Source organism: Lepisosteus platostomus, chromosome 4 (genome assembly GCF_059453375.1).
Source record: "Lepisosteus platostomus isolate fLepPlt1 chromosome 4, fLepPlt1.hap1, whole genome shotgun sequence".
NCBI classification, from domain to species: domain Eukaryota; kingdom Metazoa; phylum Chordata; class Actinopteri; order Semionotiformes; family Lepisosteidae; genus Lepisosteus; species Lepisosteus platostomus.
In genome coordinates, this window is record NC_142614.1 from 20,938,877 (window position 1) to 20,958,357 (window position 19,481).

The window sequence follows — 19,481 nt, forward strand, 5'->3', positions numbered from 1 at the left end:
AATACATTCAGCAATAAGTATATTATTACATTGCGTACACACATGTATATGCCATTATGTTAATGTTTATTCATATATTTTAGCAAAATCTGATACTGAAAAAGTAGTTTTATAGTTTGCATCTTCTATAGCTGAAAAATGTTCACCATTAAACAAATATCAATTATTTTAGTTACATCATAAGGATATCAATTTGCAGGTCCATTTGCATTGTGGTTAAAGAAGTAGCTTTCCTTCTTTAATGTCTGTATGATATGGATATAATCATATGCCTATTGTTTTTTTTCTGGATTCTTTTTTTCACTGTAGTGGCATTTTGTGTATGGTACACGACAGTAAAACAATATATTAAAATAAATAACAGAACGAAGTCAGATTTTTTTCTCAGCTTTGTGAAAATCTGTTGTCCGTAACAGAAATCACACCAGTAGCTGTTGTTTTTTTCCCTCTTATTTTAACCTTTGCAAATCCATTAGAAGAATAGTCAACATTTGAACTGACCAGAGCGCCCCAAAATAAAAAGTTTAGATAAATGTACAAATTTCCCATCAGGTGAATGTTATTTGGATGGATTTTGATCCATGTAACATAAGATTAGATTGATACCCGGCTTCTCAGTCTCCCTCAACATGACCTTTTAACAATAACCTTTACTTCTACAAAAGAAGCCCTTATATAAAGAGAGATATTGCGAAGGGTGCAGTTCCCACAGCATTAACAATTAGCTGCTGGAGTACTGTGCATTTGAAGTACTCAGTCAATACCTTGAAAATGTACATACTGCAGAAAAGCCTCTCTGAGGTACCTAGTGGCAATGTATCGAGTTTAAAGTGTAATTTTGCTTGCAGCATTTTTAATTAGTGCCATGTGCTTGGCCATATTCTTCATGCACCATTAGTTAGAAAAGACAATAATATTAATTGACATTCTTTTCCGACTTTCATTTTGAACATAGACCAAATGAGATGGTAGATGTTTGTGTTCATTTGCATTTGTGTCGTAACGCAGTGCATGTGCATCGTTTGCTAACTTCTGTTGTATTTCACTTGATCATTCACAAAGCATGTCCTTTTGAGGAATAAAAGGATAATTCTTTACTCAGTCTGTGACTTTTGTTTTCCAGTGTTTGTTTTCCAGTGTTTTTTAATATCAGCATGTCATTGAAGTGTTCTAGTAAATATAGTACTTTAAATTCACCTCATATCACTTTGTAAGCAAAAAATCTGTGAAATAAATTGACTATGTTTTACTTAGTTCTTGGCTATAGTGGAGGATTGTGAATAGCTTAAAAGGGCAACACACCAAACCATACTTCTTTATCTATTTGATTTTTATTAAATGTTTCTAGGTTTGAATTTTGTTTTTAAATCTAACTCACCAGTGGGGAAACATTATATTTTATGTTCTGTAGGGCACACAGTGTAATGGCTGATTAAGAATCAATATTTGAAGTTCTATTTTTGCACTTGATGTGTTTAATTTGAAGACATGAGATTGCACACAAAATGCTGCTTCCAGACAATGGTTAAGGCGATGGTGTCGTTCGCACTTTTATGTAGAAAACCAGAACAGTCCACTGTAAACAACATTTTGTATTGAATTGAAATGACAATCCAAATAAAGTACTAAAATTCTTTAAATACATAGTATGCCCAATGTGTCTGAATTTTCTGAACAAGAAAAGGATCAAGGAGGGTATCGCTGATAATGAAGAGTAGCTTTAATTTCAGTCTCCTGACCAAGAAATTCCTCTTATCCATATCAGATATTGTGGTGAAGCCTTTCCTTTCGCAGCCTGGATAGAGAAGATGGATACCGATTTTGAAGATAATGGTGGCCACATAACATGATTTGGTATTGTCCCATATCTTTTATTTCCTCCAGTAAACGATGGAGCACTGCTTTTTCAATGTACTCTGCCTTAGAATTTTGTCTGTTTCTAAGAATTTAGTCAGTCTTTCTCCTAGTCACCTCAACCTCACCTTAGCAGTAGCTCCTCACGTGTTATAGAAGCAACTCTTTAAGATCGGTGAAGGGTTCTTTCAACATATTTTTGTATTATCTGTATTTTTCTAATGTCCGTGCATTTCATAGTAAGTCTTTTTTTTAATAAAAATACCATATTGTGATGTCAGGTTCAATATAAATGTTCAGATAAACAACAAATAATTTAAATTAATACAAGAATACAAAGTATGGATATACTCCATATTATTTTTAATAGCTGCATTATTGCAAAGTACAACATGGCGAAGTAACCTGACGCAAATGGGTTTTGCCATGTACTGCCTTTGTCAGTGTGGATTATTTTTAATCTGTAGCTGGAGCGTTTGTTTTCCTTGAAAATATGTAATATGATAAATATTTTAAGTATTACCCTGTACTGTAAATCCATTAAATTATACTCTATATGTAGATTTTCTTTGAGATATCTTCAATTAACAATCGCTAAAATGTTAAGCAAAGGGAGTTCAATTTTCTTTTTACAAATTTCACAAAGGAAGACATTAAGGTTGTTAATCTTTGAAAATGTATATGAGTTGATTAATTACTGGAAATATTTAGTCTGTCAGGTTGACTTGGACTGGTGCCGGCTGTAGTTACTAGTACTGGCTGGATTATCAGATTGAAGTATTGGACTGGAGTTGGTTGAAGTAAATCACTGTGCCGTCTGGATTATCATATTGGAGTATTAGACCGGAGTTACTGGAGTATCTCATTAGTACTGGCTGGATTATCAGATTGAAGTATTGGACTGGAATTGGTTGAAGTAAATCACTCTGCAAATCCATGTGTAATTCAAAGAAACAAACCAGAAGATCTTATGTAGTTAATCACTCTTAGATTCCGAATTTTAACAGAGGCTCCAGGTTTGAAGGCCTCATAGCCTGTTACAATTAATCTGTTTGATCAGATAATGTTAGTCAATTATAAATCTCCAATTTACTACATTCACAGAATTCAGTGGTATTACCACATTTCAATCTACACTGTTGTTATTTTAATGAAATGGACTTTGTGATAATGTAGGCTGGTAATTCATTATTTATTACAAATATATTTATAGATTTTTTTTATCATTTATACCTGATTTTTTTCGTACATATGAAATGCACCATATTTTATTAAATTGTATGTGATGCAGTACATAAACTGATAATATAGCATACTGTATATACAACATATTGTCTCTCAGTATGCTGCATTAAATAAAAGATGTAATGCAATACACGGGCAGCTTATGTTTTTCCTAGGGACATTTTGGTCATTTTGTGTTCAGAACACATGCGTGTGCAAAGCTGTGTGTCACCATTGCTGGATTCAGTACTGCAGTGAATTCTGACAGCAGGTGCTACACCTCTGCACTATAAAAACATGAGTAGTTCCCGTTATCTGTACTGTTTTTTTTGCAATTTACTATTTGTGGAATGGAATTGCTGGTATTCGATTAAATGGTAATGACTATTTCACTCCCTAACAAAAAAATATTCTCATTATCTTCTGGTTAATTTCAAGTCTCTTTGTGTTTTGAGAAAATGTGGATATTAAATTTCTGTTAAACGTACAACTTGTGCTGTATGGAAAAAAGTAGACATCAAATATATCAAAACAGATGTTGCTGGGCAAGCATTTTTGAATACGGTACAAATGAAACTCATAGACTAGAACTCATTGATTGATGCAGTAGTTGTAGGCCATAGTTTTGGGATCATAGAGAGAAGGTAAAAGTATTTTTTAATTTGGGCGAGTCTGTTTTTTCTAATAAATGTTTAATTGCATGGTTATCCAGACTGAAGTTCTAATATATATATACTTAGAAGTTTTTTATGTTAAGTCATTAAGAAAATGCACTATTCTAAATCTATCATTTCAAATGAGAATAGAAACTTTTCAGATGCTTACTTATAGCAATCTTTCATCCAGCAATACGAACTAATACAATGTCCACTCTGTATGCTAAGTTTAAATAAATATTTTTAATTTTTAATAAATGGTTAAAAATCCCAAATAAATTAAAAATGAAAGAATATCTTATTATTATGCAGTTGAAGTTGGGCTCCGCATGCCTCACATAAAATTTTTTGATGTTTATCCTTTCTTGTGAAGGTGCAAGCTACTGTGAAAGCTGCTTTCTACAGAAATAAACTCCTGAAAGAAACATGTCTGTATACTGTTTATGAGACAACAATTTTTAAAAACACATTAATATACATTTTAAAAAGTGTAATCTACATTTAGTATGGTGGCATTGTTGTTATTAATGAATCATAGCTTCAGGGTCTTGGATTCAGTTACCCCCTTTGGCACCTTTCGTGGGGAGTCAATATGTTTCATTTTCCATTTATCTCCCATTTTGCAAAGGCATGCAAGTAAGGTATGATAGGCTTCTCTCAACTGTCCTCACAGGATTTATTGTCCACGAGGAAGGTTTTTGTTTTACTCAGTATGGTATGCAAAATTATCAACCACGCTGTTGTTAATTACCAAGTGTGCATGTGCAGAGGACAAAAAGCTCACTGTGATTAACTGGTGAAATGAACAGTAATTCAGCTGTTTACATGTATATTAAAGATGAGGTTTATATGCCTGTTGGTATGGAGGAGGTATGAATTTTAAAAGTGATTTTTACAGGATAAGCCAGATGCACAACCAGTTCACAACAGCTTGGTAGATCCGAAAAATACATTTTTGGAGTTTTGTAGTGTATAATGAAGCCATGAGATATGCTTATACAACATTTGGTGATACAGCAGAAATATTAGCAACATGGGAATGCCCTTGAGACATCGTGACTTATATGTTTGTCATTTTTATTTGTCACTACATATAATAATTTACTTCAAGGTCTGGGAGGAGCTTAGCAATGAATACTGAGATAAGGAGTAAGTAAAAAACAACAGAACATTAGAATTGTTCCTTAAAGGGCACATTGGTATTTTATCAAAATTAACAAGCTGTAACTTACAGTACCATGATCTTTAAACAAAATGTGTTCATATCATACTATTTGTTTAACATTTCTCTGCAAATCCTTAAAATACTCCACATACTATCTCTTTTGGGGTTCCAAGTAGTTAAGCCAGTACAAGAAATAGCAGCCTCGAAAGCAGGCTCATTTCTACTGCCTAGGTGATGCTTAATTGAGCCTAGGTAGTGACATCAACTGAATGTGACCGGGATTCCTCAAATAGCAGCACACAATTGGCTGTGAACTCCTGGGGTAGGAGTGGGAGGAGCTGGTCATGTTCCTCTCTGTGGAACAGCGGAGGTGTGTCAGATTCCCAGTCAGTGCTATCTCTCCTACGAGGCACTGCAGAGCATGCAGCTTGTCAGGTGGGTGTGTGGGAGGAACACAACATACAGTACATATCTCATTATATCCGAAGTGGATACAGGAGATGCTGAAAGAGAGCCCAGTTCTTAAAAAAAAGTCTGTAAGGAAATTCTCTGATGCTTTAGTTCTGACATAAAATGATAATGTTAGACACATGTGGACTAGTGTACAAGAAGACAAGAAAAGAGAGATCTGAAATGTGAGATAAAAACATGTTTTGTTCAGTTTCCAGTTAGTTATTGATTTGTGTTAGATTACTAGCCCGAGCCAAACTCAAAATGTTTTCACCTCCACTGTTCCAGAAACGCTAGCATCACTGGGGAGCATGAGTGCCCCTCTACAAAGGTCAGAGTTCAATTCACACTCTCTTGAATTGACCCTGGAATTTTATTCATGAACTCAAAATTGCATGATGAAATAAGTCATTATTTTGTTTAAAATTGTCTGTTAAAATTGTTGCTGTTACCTGTGTTTCTTTTGGGAAACAAAGGGAATGTTTTCATAACTTTATTGTTTCCTGACATTTAAAGAAACAGAAATCAAACATTCAGCTGGAGCACAAAGTTATGAGAATACGGCTGTTACACTCGTACATTATTCAAAATTATTTTGTGCCAGTTTCAAATCTGTTTGCAAAAAAGAAAGTGAAACAATTTACTCATTGTAGCTAACAAACACTGAACGTGAAAGCTGAGTAGGAAAGAACTTAATAGTGCTTAAAATTAAATGTCACTTTCTACTTGCACTTCTGTGTGCCCTATTGAGTTAGCAAAATATTGTATTCCAGTTCATGGATTTGAAATATGCAAATGAAATGTCTTAAGGGCTACAATCATTTGTGTCACTCCTAAAAGATATCTACAGATCCTTCTTGTTACTTCTGGCCAGCATACACAGTGAGTGGATGCCTATGCAGAACTTCAGGAAAGACATTCATTTGACTAAGGCAATGTAGGGAAAAACAAAAGTATGACAAAGCTTTTTATTGATGTCACTGATTGCAGTCATTGACCTTTAATAAGATAGCATGGACTGAACTTGCATGGAGTGCACACGTTTCTGTATTTCCAAACTAAATGCCTGCAAAAACATTATAAAGTTATTAGTGAGGAATATGCATGCAGCTTTAAAACTAAACAGCTGTCATGGCAAACTTGTCTTGTGTTTCATTAAAGTATGGCCACATGGGGATTTGATTTTACAGAGTACAAGGGGTGTGCAAGTAAATGCATACAAAATGTTATATTTAAGGAACAGGTGTGAAGAAGGAGACTCCTGAAGAAGGCTCCATAGCCGAAACATTGTGTTTTTTTTCCTTTCAGCATGGAATAAACCTTTACCTTTTCTTTTGCAGCCTGCGTACGCTGACACAGCTACCTACTCAGACTTCATGTTATTTTTAAGATGTATTGTTTAAGTGTTTGAGGGTGTTCTTCATATTTAAATACTATCATTCGCACTCCTGAGTCATCTTCAAGAATGTGTGACTGGGCCCTCTGGGAAGCAGACTCTTCTTGACACCACATACAGTATTTACTAAATCTTAGTCTTCATGCATTGATCTTTGTTATCAGAATTATATAAACAGACTACATGCATATTTTTAACTACTTGTTTCTTTTTTGGACCTGAAGAATTCCTAAGTAGAATGATTTTAATGAGGACAATGTGAAAAATACAAGCAAATCTCTTTCAATAAACCTTGTAGAACAAGACTTCGGTCCTTCAAGTAGGATATCTGAAATGTCTTTATTGTAAAATAATGCAGTTTGCCTTGGTAGATTATGAAGTGACACAAACTGGAACCAGATGTACAGATAAGCATAACCAGGTGTTGGATTGACGTTGAAATGTGGCAAGTTTTCGTCCACTGCAGGAAGAACACAAAATGTCAATGACAAAGAATCGTCTGAGAGTTCAAGGAGAGTGGTGTCACCTTCTGCACACGACCTAGTACCTCTGAGCCCTGTTTCTTTGCCTACAAAATTCTAACCAATGCCGTATATAAGTTATAAAGCACTAGCTATAGTATACGGATTAGTGAACATATAGACAGAGGTGTTGGCTAACGCCTGGCCTGCAAAGCAATCGTGGAAGGTCGTAAATAACAAACATGGGTCAAGCTATGAAATAAGGATTTTGGAGCTCGGGAGCAATGAACACCACAGGAATCTTTAACTCTCTAGGGCTGGTTTATTGTACATCTTGCAATGGACTGAACATTTAATTGATGTGATACTTTTAGAGGCCTTTGTTTGTACACACTAGGTTGTATAGAAATGGACTATGGTAAACCTACCTCAGGCTGTCAGAACGAAATGTTCCCAGCAACTGAAATTAGTCACAGAAAGTGTGTAGGCGGCTGTTTTACTGCATGGGATTGGGACACAAGTAGACAAGTAGACGCAGACAACAACACTGAAATGTCAGGTGAGTCTTGACCATATTCCGTTGTTGCTGACAGTCAGTCATGATTAAATTGAACTTTCTCTAATTCATTAGGGGTTCCTGTTTTAATCCATAATTTAGTACAATGATACTCTTTTCTGGTTAATGAACTGAATTGCTTTACATAATAAATGTGCTAATTGTTTTATAAAAACAGCAGCCACACATTATTTACATCTACATTTCATTGTGTGCTTAAACAATGTTCTTCCTTGTGTACTAAAACACAGCACATTTCCACCTTGAAATCATTAATTAGTTGGGCTGCTGCATGTATCATCCAGTAAAGGTACTCAATCCGGGAGCAGGTTGATCTCTATAAAGCAGATGTCGAACATCATGCATTTCTGGCAGATTATTCTGGTATAAGGGTGGATGAGTCAGCTGTGAATCTCTAAAATGCCCTATCCTATGTCTGTCCCGGCACCTGCAGCTTTCCTGTTACATAAGGAAGACGTGCAGCTTCTTTAGTCAGTGCCAACTCTCCTTTCAGGGACTGCGCAGCTTGCAGCCTGTGAGCCCAAGACAAATGTGGGGTTGGAGAGTCGTGTCTGCTTTTCCCTTTTCTCTGTGTGCTTTTCTCTGCAAGCCACAATAAAACTAATTTCCATGAAACAGTTAATTCCAAACTGAGTGGGCACAGAATGAAGACTGCTAATTTGTTTTCCTGACATTATAATTCAAAGAAACTACTTTTTTACTACAGTAATTCAGATGAAGATCTTTGTTCATGGGTACAACAGCAATAGCCCACCTGGGAATTTAAGCACAATCTGCAGACCCTTAACCAATACTGAACTGAGTTGCCCAAAGATTAATTATGCAACTAAATTAACCTATTTTAATGTGTTTTATTAAGGGTTATGATTGGTCTGTAGAAAATGGTCACCTCCTTACATCCTGAATATGAAATGTCAAAGTGTGACAATACCGGAATAAACGTAGTAATACATATGTGCTTGTCAGTTTATGTGCATGACGTATGATGGGTTTGAGAGTTTCAATCACAGTGAGAGATGTGGAAGATGTTGCCCCCTGAAAAGTTGTGATGTTGTTAGGGCTTTCAGAGTCCCTTGGCCCACAAAGACTTTCTAGGCTAAAGGAGCTCAACTAGTTGACAGCGAGCACTCATTACTGTGTCATGGTAAACCCAAAAAAGGGAAGGGTGTAAACTGAATTCACACCAGGAGAGCTGCCAGTCCTCTTTGTGTCACTGGGCTGCATTTCTGCAGCTCAATATGAATGACAGAATATTGACACTGGGTCTTGTAAAGGGTCCTTGTATAGTTTCTCATTCGATGATGGCTCTTTACAGAAGAATCTATGAGAGGCTCGCTGAGGTCCATGTAAGGGAACAAGTTAACATGAATGTCTCCTCAAATTCATGAATGATCTCTGAGGAATAAATAAATAGATATTTACTTTATTGATCCCATGAGGGAAATTGCAGTGCAACAGCAGCTGAACACAGACAACACAGCCACAGTGTAAGGAATGATACAATAATAATAATACAATACATACAATACAATCAGTACAGTGAGGGGTGCACTAAAAGAGTTACAGTAGAACAGAACAGTACTCAGAAAAATCGTATTGCACATATGAATATAAATATAGATGTAAATATAGATATAAATATAAATGTATTGCATGGGTCCCTGGCATATATTGCACAAAAAACGTTTGTAAACGGGAAAAGAAAAAGAACAGATGTAGCAGTAGATGTTTAGATGTGTTCAGTACAGAAACAGGTCACTGTCAATGTTGCCTCTGCCAAGACGCAAGGTGGATGCGTTGTACAGTCTTATGGCAGAAGGCAAGAATGACCTCCTGTAGTGCTACTGTCGCACCGTAGATGAATCATTCTATTGCTGAATGTGCTCTTCATTTCTACAAGCCTGTCATAGAGGGGATGGGAGATGTTGTCCATGATGGCCTTTAGTTTGGACACCATTCTCCTCTCAGCCACTACCTCCAAGGGGTCCAGGTCAGACCCAATGACAGAGCTTGCTCTCCTGATGAGCTTGTTCAGCCTTTTAGAATCCACTGCTCTAATCCCAGGGCCCCAGCATACCACTGCGTAGAAAATGGCGCTCGCTACCACTGACTGATAGAACATCATAATTAAATTTAATAAAATATGTAGTTAGGTAGTCTATTAATATTAGTTATTAGCTAAATAAAAGATACATATATTCATAGCCTTGTAAGATTTAGTTGATCTGTAAGAGGGTGGCAACCTTCATCTTAGCTCAGGATAAGGTAAAAGAACTATTCTCTTTCTTCTGTAGTGTTGACTCTGTGAAGACCTTGAAGCTGCAGCAGATGGTGTTCTTACAGATATAGTCACGAAGAGGTTTATAAGGTATTACATAACACAGTAGATGCTTAAATGAAGACTGAAGGAAAGAAAAAACTCAAGTGCCACCCTGTTCAAGTTCAATTCTAGATTCGTCCTTTTTTTATGTAATGAACTGGGTCATGAGGGCTGAACATGTGGTTTCAGCTCATAGTCCATTTAACCTTGGAGAGAAGAAAAAGTAGTTGTCCCAGCTACATCGTGGAAATGAAATCACGATACACCACAACCCCAGTAACGCTGCTAAGAAATGAAAGAAAACTTGGCCGTTCAATAGATGATAACACTCAAACTAGGTGTGGTATGGAATAGGAAAAAAATTAACTAGAGTGAGTTTCTCTGAGCTGTAAGAGAGGACTCTGGAAGTGTGCTTTTGTAAACGTCATCCCAGATTTCTGCCTGCACTGCATAATTGTATGCAGTCAAGTCTTAAAAGGTTTAATTATTTATTATAGTTCTTATTTCTTTTCTCTTTCAGTATTTGGGATGTATAGAGGTTCTGCGCTCCATGAGGTCACTAGACTTTAACACAAGATCACAAATTACGAGGTGAGGGATAACAAGTTCATTCATCTGGTCTGAATAAGTATCTTGAACCAAAATTTCTAAAACACTACAAAGGCCACGTTTTACAGTACTGTATTTAAAAAAAATAAAACTGTGGACTGTGACAATCTTTGCAGGACACTCCTCATCCCGTTTCTGCTCATTCCCCAGGGAAGCTATCAGTCGAGTCTATGAAGCTGTGCCAGGTGCCAAAGGAGCATTCCGTAAAAGAAAGGTAAACAGTTCCTCTTTGACTCACTGCTATATGAAACCTTATGATAGTCTTAACGCTTTTGCCAAAGTTAAGAATTTTATTAAAAGCAGTCCTAATTTGACATAAATGTACAGGATGCCCATAGAACAAAGTAATTTGCTGTGAAATGTTACTAATAAAGTCTGGAATAAAGAGTTGTCTTCGTGTAAGGAGTGATTTGATTAATTTGTTCCATTACTGATTATGCTATTTCACTCCACAGCCCCCTAGTAAAGCCCTCTCCAGCATTCTTGGAAAGAGCAACCTCCAGTTTGCAGGAATGAGCATTACTCTGAACATCTCGACTACCAGTCTGAACCTGATGACACCAGACTCCAAACAGGTAGGGCCGCATTGAGTTTTTCACTGGCAGTGGGTCTACCCATATAAAGATATGGTAAAAGAAGAGTAATGTGTATTAATACACAATGTGTTTAGGAAAAAGTACAAGACAGTACAGATTTTTACAATAAACCATAAACCATAGGTTACTACAACAATGCAAAGTAGAACTGGTAAAGCCATTGCGAAAACTGAGAAAAAAGATAGCAAATGTTCCATGGTGAACTGTGAAAAGGGTGAATATTTGTCATTATTTTATCACTCAGATCCGTACAGAATAAAAACCTTGAAAAATGTGTTTGCCACTCTAGTTTTTCATTTTTTTCTCAGCTGCACTACACTACTGAGCTGCTTCATTTACACCACACAAGATTGCAAGTTCTGTTTATTCCAAAGTTTCTAAACACAAGAGATAGTAATGCATCTTGTTCTTTAACAATTGAAATAATTGAAACAATTTAAAAAGGGTAAGAAGAATAAAACAAATTGACTTAATGATAGTCTTAAGTCCTATTGTGAAATAATTATTTTTACATAAAAAACACATAAACAAGAAAGGATGAAACCTAGGCACAAACGTCTGCTTACAAGACGAACAAATTTAATATTTAGAAAAGCAAATGTTAGAGAAAACATAAGTCAAATGATCATACGGCTTATCACTTGCACTTCAAATCTAAAATATTTTAATTTTGTTTCTTTCTCATGTTTATTTTTCCAAGTTTGGGTAAGTTAATTCTACACACATGTGGATATTGAGACTCTTATGAAATTGCGCAATGGTACTTTTGGATACTTTAATGCAGCCATTCTTCTGGTATAGTGCGTAAGCCTTTGGGCTCATGGCTTGTGGATTCAACTCCCTGCTGCAGACACTGCTGTTACACCTTGAGTGAGGTCCCTTAATCCAGATGTTCCAGTCCATCCAGCTGTATAAAAGGAGATCAACATTACTATAAACTAGCCATTAATAAGCTATTTAAAATAAAACAGTAGAAAGCAGGCTTCTTCAGGTTTAATCCCAATTTTAATTTCCTGTAAAATGTACAGTTTTATTCAATATATTTTTGACAGACAGGACACATGTAACAGTGAAAGATTGTGTTGCAGGAAGTACAGAGAATGAGTAGTAACTCTGAATTTTTTTTTGTCATTTCTGTTCATAGATTATAGCAAATCATCACATGCAATCAATTTCCTTTGCATCTGGTGGGGATCCGGTAAGATTGTATTTGTCATCTTGAGAAGCACAATTGTGCCTTGTACTGTATATGTATAGTATTTATTATCAATCTCCCTATCGATCAATTTATTTACGTACCTGTGCATTATACAGTATATGTTTTTAATTGCTAACAGTTTAATGGATTTCAAAATGGCTCACACTATACTCTTGTATCTTAAATGCTATAAATCTTTATGGATTTTTCAGAACAAGTTTTTTATTCAGATTTCTTATTACAGGACACAACTGATTATGTTGCATATGTAGCAAAAGATCCTGTTAATCGCAGAGGTAAGGCATTTATTTAACATCAAAATTGGCACTCATGTTATATGATTCATTCTGTGCATTAGGTTATGCAACACTTGAATATAATTGATAACATTGTATTGTAGATAGAAATGTCCCAATAAACATACAAACATGATTTTGTGAACCTGTTCTGTTACATTGTAGAATGACAAAAACATGGTCATGTGTTTTGTGAACCAAATCATATTTATCAGTTTGTCAGGAGAGAACACCCTTTGTAATGCATTTTGTGCACAAAAGTCATTTTGTGGATGAAGTATAGCATAACGTGCCACATCATATGTATCTGCCATGAAAATTCACATCTTTTTTTGATGAAAAGTCTTTCTTTCTGGGGCAGATCAACCTTCATGGCAATTTTACTTTTAATGCACTTTCATTTCCCGTCTGGCAGTGTGCTGAAATACACAGTGATAAATAAAAATGAGTATCCTTGACATACCAAATCCAAACACAAAATTTGTTTTTTACATAATTTAAGGCTGGTCTGGGTCAAGTAAGGTACTGGGATGTTTAGACCACAGTTTGGAAATGTTTTGGGAAAGCTGGACCAACCCGTTATGTTCAGAGCTACGGATTTTAATATAGCAGGCCTTTGAATAATCTGGAGTCACCCCCAAAGACATAATTCATATCAACAATTTCAGAAGTCATGTTGGTTTTTCATAGGCTGGCAGCTGAATTGTGGGGTGAACAGCAGTAGGAAATCAATCAGCGTTGTTTACAAAGTAGAGAAGTGAACAAGATTGTGAAAATGTGCTGGTTACTTTAAATCCTAGTTTTAAAATTAACAAAAAGCTTTAGATGAAATGAAAGACTGAGCCTTCATTGGCTATTACTGCTTATGTTCCCTGACAACATGCATTTGGTAACTGTACTTACCAGTCATCAACAAGAATGGCACCAACCAGATCAGAGTCCCACAGCTCTGGTGGCATTGGAGACTTGCATTCCTCATTTAAATTGTGTTTTGGCTCTCCTCACACTAGACATCTATACTGCTCTTTTAAAAGCTCTTTCAAAGAAGTGCCTTTTGAGCACAGCAGTGCCTCTACTCAATCAATTTAATTAGTGCATTATGAACATAAACCTGCATTTAAATGACCAGTAGTGAGAATTGACCCCTGTTATCTAAAATGCAATTCATTGTCATTGTAAAGAAGTGAGGTCTAGTCTCTTAAATGAATCATCTAACAAAACTCTCCATCCGGAATGCAGATGTGTACTGAAAATGATGGCATGTGACACTGACATGACAAGAAAACCAAACAGTGGTTCTTCAGGGTGGGATGAGAGGGACTGGTAAAAAAGCCTTCCATTCTAAACAAAACAGAGATTTTAAGGAAGCCTGACTTTATTTTTAAAGTTTAAACACAGTGATAGATTTGCTCATTATATGGGGCTCACACTTGCTAATCTTGGAAATATTTCCATTTCCTGTCCATGCCGGTGGACTGTTGTAATAAAGTCATATCTGAAAGTCACAACTTAGTGACTTAGTAATATCTGCTTCAGTGGGAGCACTCCAACCACTCCAACAGGACTCAGACTTTCCTGAGAGGCTTACCATCTGAAAATGCACTAGGCCCAGACTCACCTAGCTTCTAAAATTAAATGCTACACTGAGTTACAAAGCAGTAATTGAAACTAGGAAATGTGGAAAGGAATGATTCAATTTTGCCAACAGACTTATTTTCACAGTACCTTAACACAGACACTGCATGTCCAATGGGATATTGGTAGAATCACTGGTTTATTATAATTGTATAAGACAAAACAGTACACTCACAATTGTATTCAGATAATTCCTTCATAAAGACTATCTAAACAATTATGGGGTTTTTAATTCAGTTTCTGCCAGTGTTTCCTAACTGTCGTCCTGATTATCACTGGAAATGACATTGTAATAAACACTTCTATGAAGAGTTTTGTCATTTATGTCCAGTCAGTTACAGGCAACGTACATGAAAGAGTTGTGAATTCAAAAACTGGTACAGGTTTGATACCAATTACTGTACAACCCTGTAGAGGGTGAAAGCATATTTAAACACATCATTGTCTAGGATCAGGATTGGGAACTAGTTAATTAGGCCTATTGTATGTATTGTACTATTATTATTATTGTATCAATCATTACACTGTGGCTGTGTTGTCTGTGTAAAGCTGCTGTTGCACTGCAATTTCCCTCACGGTTCAATAAAGTATCTATCTATATAAAGGAAATGACACCGGAAAAATATTTAAAAAAAAACTTTAAATGTACTCTAGATGTTTTACTAATCCGAATTGCTACATACTTTTTACTGTTTAAGAAAGCAGAGTTTCTATTTTTATAGCTGTTGTAGTGAAATAGCTGTGCTGGCTTCGATACCCCTCTTTTTATTCTGCAGCTTGTCATATTCTGGAATGCTGTGACGGCTTGGCTCAGGATGTCATTAGTACCATTGGGCAAGCTTTTGAACTCCGATTTCGGCAATACCTGCAGTGTCCTTCCAAGCTCCCCACACTTCATGACAGGTCAGTGTTAAGGCATACCCCTCTTATTACTTCAGCACACTTTTGATTATTAAGGCATAACACAGTTCATTTGAATTTCTCCCAGTGGCCGGCTAGATTAATTAGATTTTTATAAACATATAGTTAGAAAATGTGTACTATTAATGCTTTACTGGAACTTGCTTTCACATTTTTCACATCGAATACATTTTAATAAGACCTACATTACCATTTCAAGGTCCTTTTGTTTCTGAGGCATTTCAGATAGTTATACAATTAAATATAAAATGAATACCATATTATATTCTTTTGTTGTACCCTGTGTTGTAACAGAAGAAACAAGGTTCTTGATCCCGAGATGAAGTGAAACAGATGAGTTTATTGCATGCAAGGAACAATAAAGCCGAAGTCTTGTTTCTCGCAAGAAACAACAAAACCGAAGTATTGTTCAACGTACTGTTACAAACTTTTGGGTTATATAGTGTTTTCTTCTCCGTTTCTGACGTCACTCGGTATGATGGTAAAGAGGGGGGTTCATGGTATTTGGCCAGTTTACGATGTTCTGGGCAAATGGTCAGTTTTAACATTACACCCAGGGGGGTTCCTAGCTGGCATCTGCAATCCTTATCAGTTAACCCCCTTTCCTGCCATAAACCCCTGCTTGTGACTTGGAAGTCTAAACCCCCTACAGAAAAGATTAAATTCAAACCCCCGTCTTCACATCTTTCTTCATTCCCCCCTTATAAAATATGGCATACGTCAGTGTAGCCTATTTTTATACATACAATGTCAGGGCAGATCTTTCCTTTCTTGGCGAACAGGTATGTATTGCCATGACATTGTACGTTCCACGGTTATGGCAAGATGTGATACATGTTTTTGTGCACGTGATGATTACAATTATACATATAAACAATACTACTCCTACAGATAAACACTATAAAAAGGTTCCACCCCAGGCCCCAAACACAGACTTTACCCAAGGCCCAATTCCCCAATTTTCAGTATAATAGTCCTGATATTTCTGTCCTTCATTGTAAATGTGTTGGGCCAGATCTGAGATGTGCTCAGAATTATCAGGAATATATGTGCAGCATTCAGTGCCACTTACTGCACAAGTTCCTCCTTGGGCCGCCAGTACATAATCTAAAGCTAGTCGGTTCTGCATGGCCACTGTTCTGAGGGCTACCATCTCATCATTAACAGCCTTCAGACTAGATGAGGTAGAATTTGCTAATTCTTCTAAAGTCGAAGCCATTTGAATTAACTCTCGACTCAGAAAGTTCATGCCGGCTTGTGGAAATATTATACCTAAATAATATTCCCAATCAGCCAATTTTCTTTGTGGTCTGTGGTTAGGTCCGAAGGGGGTGTGGGTTTGAACACGGATATGAGGAACCACATATCCTAAATAACATGAGCCAGACCACTGGGCTGGCAACCATGGGTAGGCTCGTTTTCCACAAATGAAATATGTTCCGTTTGGCGCTCCCCATGCCTCTGAAAATAAGAAACTTATACCGAATTGTGGGGTGTGCCGATCCCATCCTGGAATTTGGAAGGTAGAGGTGGATATATTTGCAGAGATGGTAAGGTTGCAACGACTCCATCCAACCAAGTGCAGACCATTAGTGTGCTGAAAACATATGTTTCCCTCACGTTCCTTATTTAGAGTCAGGTATGGTGGTGTATGGCTTCTGTTATATTTAGGAGCGTAAGAGCCTGTGAAACTCGTGGGCTCTAAGCCTCGCTCCTGTAGATATTGTAATGTTGTGCAGGTTAAAGTCGTGTTATGGCAACCCCCATAGTTTGTCATATTAAAATCTCCTAAATTATCCCTCCAAATGATCATGCCTATGACTTCCTCGAGACGCCAAGGAATGGCTCCCATAGGAAGTCCTCCCTGTACATATTTGGGTAATGCTGCACACACCCAGCAGGCACTTTGGTTGGTTTTCTTAGCTGTCAGATAGGAGAGGCCTAAAAAGGAATTAATTCCATGTTCTCCTTTGTGGGAGAGATGATCATTAATCCCTGCGGAACATAGTTCTACAGCAACAATTATCATTATTGACAGAAATGATTTCATTCTGAGTCTGTAAATGGGGATGAGGCTCGTCGGCAGTGTGGCGCGTGGATCCAGCGATCTTTTCCTTCCACTCGAACCGCAGACTCGGTTGTCAACAGGATCTGGATCCCACCTGGGCTGGAGAACCTGTGAAGGAAATTTCCTGATCCACACCCACTCTCCTGGGATGAGGTTGTGCCCTCCTTCAGGTGGTGGTCCCCACGCCTCCAGGACCTGCTCGCGGGCTCCTTGGGTGGCCTCTGTCAGCTACTTGCAATAATACAAAGGAATGGTTGATCCCTCTGAGGAAACTCCAGTCTCAGCACCTGTAAGAGAACTTGTTTCAAATTATTAAAGGCGGCTTTTGCTGCAGGAACCAAGGCAATCTTGTCCTTGTACTGCACTCCCCCCTTAAGCAGATCTGTTAAGAGTTGTGCTCACCCTGTAAAAAACATTGCACCCAGGCCCTGTTAAAATTCCACAATGCTAGACACAAAAGGGCCTTATCATAACTGCTTCTATTAGACACTCTAAAGCTGAAGCAACTCAGACTTGTGGGTTTCCTCGTCAGGGGAAGCACTCAGAATACCATCAACATACTGAGTGATCACAGCCAGTTGAAGCCACGTGATACCCTGTTCTGCATAGTCATTCTTTGTAATGCATAATATTTCAACCCAATAGATCTGGGATCAAACCACCCATTAAAATCTGGTACTCGGCAAGTAAAACTTGCTGTCCCAATACTCCTGTGGCCTCCTGCCATCTTCCCATATACATTGCTCTATAGTACACTGTTGAACAGAGGAGTGAAACAAGCAGGACAGTAGTGCTCCAGTATCCCCTACAGAAAAACCAACACTCCATTAACAGTACATTTTTATCCACTGGACTGGGACAGACTTAGGGAGGCTACAAGGGATTTACAGGATCTAATCGTTAGGTAAACAGATTTTCTCACAAGACGTTATTCTCCCCAGTCTCGATTCTAAACCTACAGCGTTTCAGCATGTCTGGTTTCGAGACATTCGAATAAAACCAAATTGTTTCCACTATTGCAACTAATTGTATAAATTACAATTTATAATAATACAAAAACTGTTTAACTACTTTTACGTCCACCTGTACTGTACTTATACGTTTCAGACGCTCTTATATTTTCCAATCTCCTTAAGTTGATTTTCGTCAAGTCTCTGTAGTTACGTCTCTAGCCAGTCCCGCTGGCTAAACACACTCACACCGTCATTTAGTAGACCAAAACTCACAGTTGCACACATACATGCCGGCACACAAATTCATAAAACACACATATACATCGAGAATATATTTTTCTCTTCGTAATACAATGTGCTGTATTCTTGTTTTACTCCTACATGAATCATTTTAATTCCTGAAGCGCACTCCAGGTTCGCTGCATTTCTAATTTCGGGTGCGGTACTTTAGCCCACCGGTCAATATCTTACGGTTTTGGATTTGATCGTATGGGGGAAATCAGGGAAGGTAGGTGCGATTGCAGACCCCCTCGACGGGGTGCGAGACAGTGTTAGAGTGGCGCTGTCATCAACGGCACCAGCCCCTGCTACATCAAGTCCTTTCCCACTTCGAGTGAGAGTACAGACCTGCGGGCGCCCTCCCTCTAACAGGGGAGACCCTGATCCGTCTTTATCATACTCATACCAAGTGTTATCCCAATCAGACCCCTCTTCTCCATATGGCCACTGAGGGAATTGATCCCAATTATTTTCGTTTCCTGCCTGTTTGTTCCCCTGTGGGAGAGCAGGATATAACTTAGTCGCCGGCTGTAGCACATTAACCAGTGCAGCGTGACCAGGAGTTAATTCCTAATTCGTTTCTCATTCTCCTGTACTGCCTCTTTTAGCTTTTTTTTTCCGTATACTCTTTCGTAGCGAGTAAAGTATATCTTCTTCCGGGTATTTATTTTCCCCGTAAACACACTTTTAAGTCACATCCCAATTTCTTTCTTTTTCGTCATGTATCTGCCACCACTGGTGCCGGCCGTGCACCAGGGTGGGAGCTACATGCTTGTGCTTTTGCCAATCAATACTCATATATGCTTTCTTTACAGGCGTCTTC

The 19,481-nt window shown here is 37.5% G+C and overlaps 1 protein-coding gene across 6 annotated transcripts in view; it reads left to right on the forward strand.

Moving 5' to 3' along the window:
• The window catches only part of shc3 (SHC (Src homology 2 domain containing) transforming protein 3), a 52,530-nt gene that overhangs the window by 19,659 nt on the left and 13,390 nt on the right, over positions 1-19,481 (forward strand). For all 6 annotated transcript variants that reach the window (XM_088628987.1, XM_088628989.1, XM_088628988.1 and 3 more), the window contains 6 exons: positions 10,624-10,694; positions 10,863-10,926; positions 11,168-11,287; positions 12,453-12,506; positions 12,751-12,802; positions 15,214-15,340. In XM_088628987.1, coding sequence (XP_088485113.1) covers positions 10,624-10,694; positions 10,863-10,926; positions 11,168-11,287; positions 12,453-12,506; positions 12,751-12,802; positions 15,214-15,340 — 488 coding nt within the window. The remainder of the gene's footprint in view (positions 1-10,623; positions 10,695-10,862; positions 10,927-11,167; positions 11,288-12,452; positions 12,507-12,750; positions 12,803-15,213; positions 15,341-19,481) is intronic.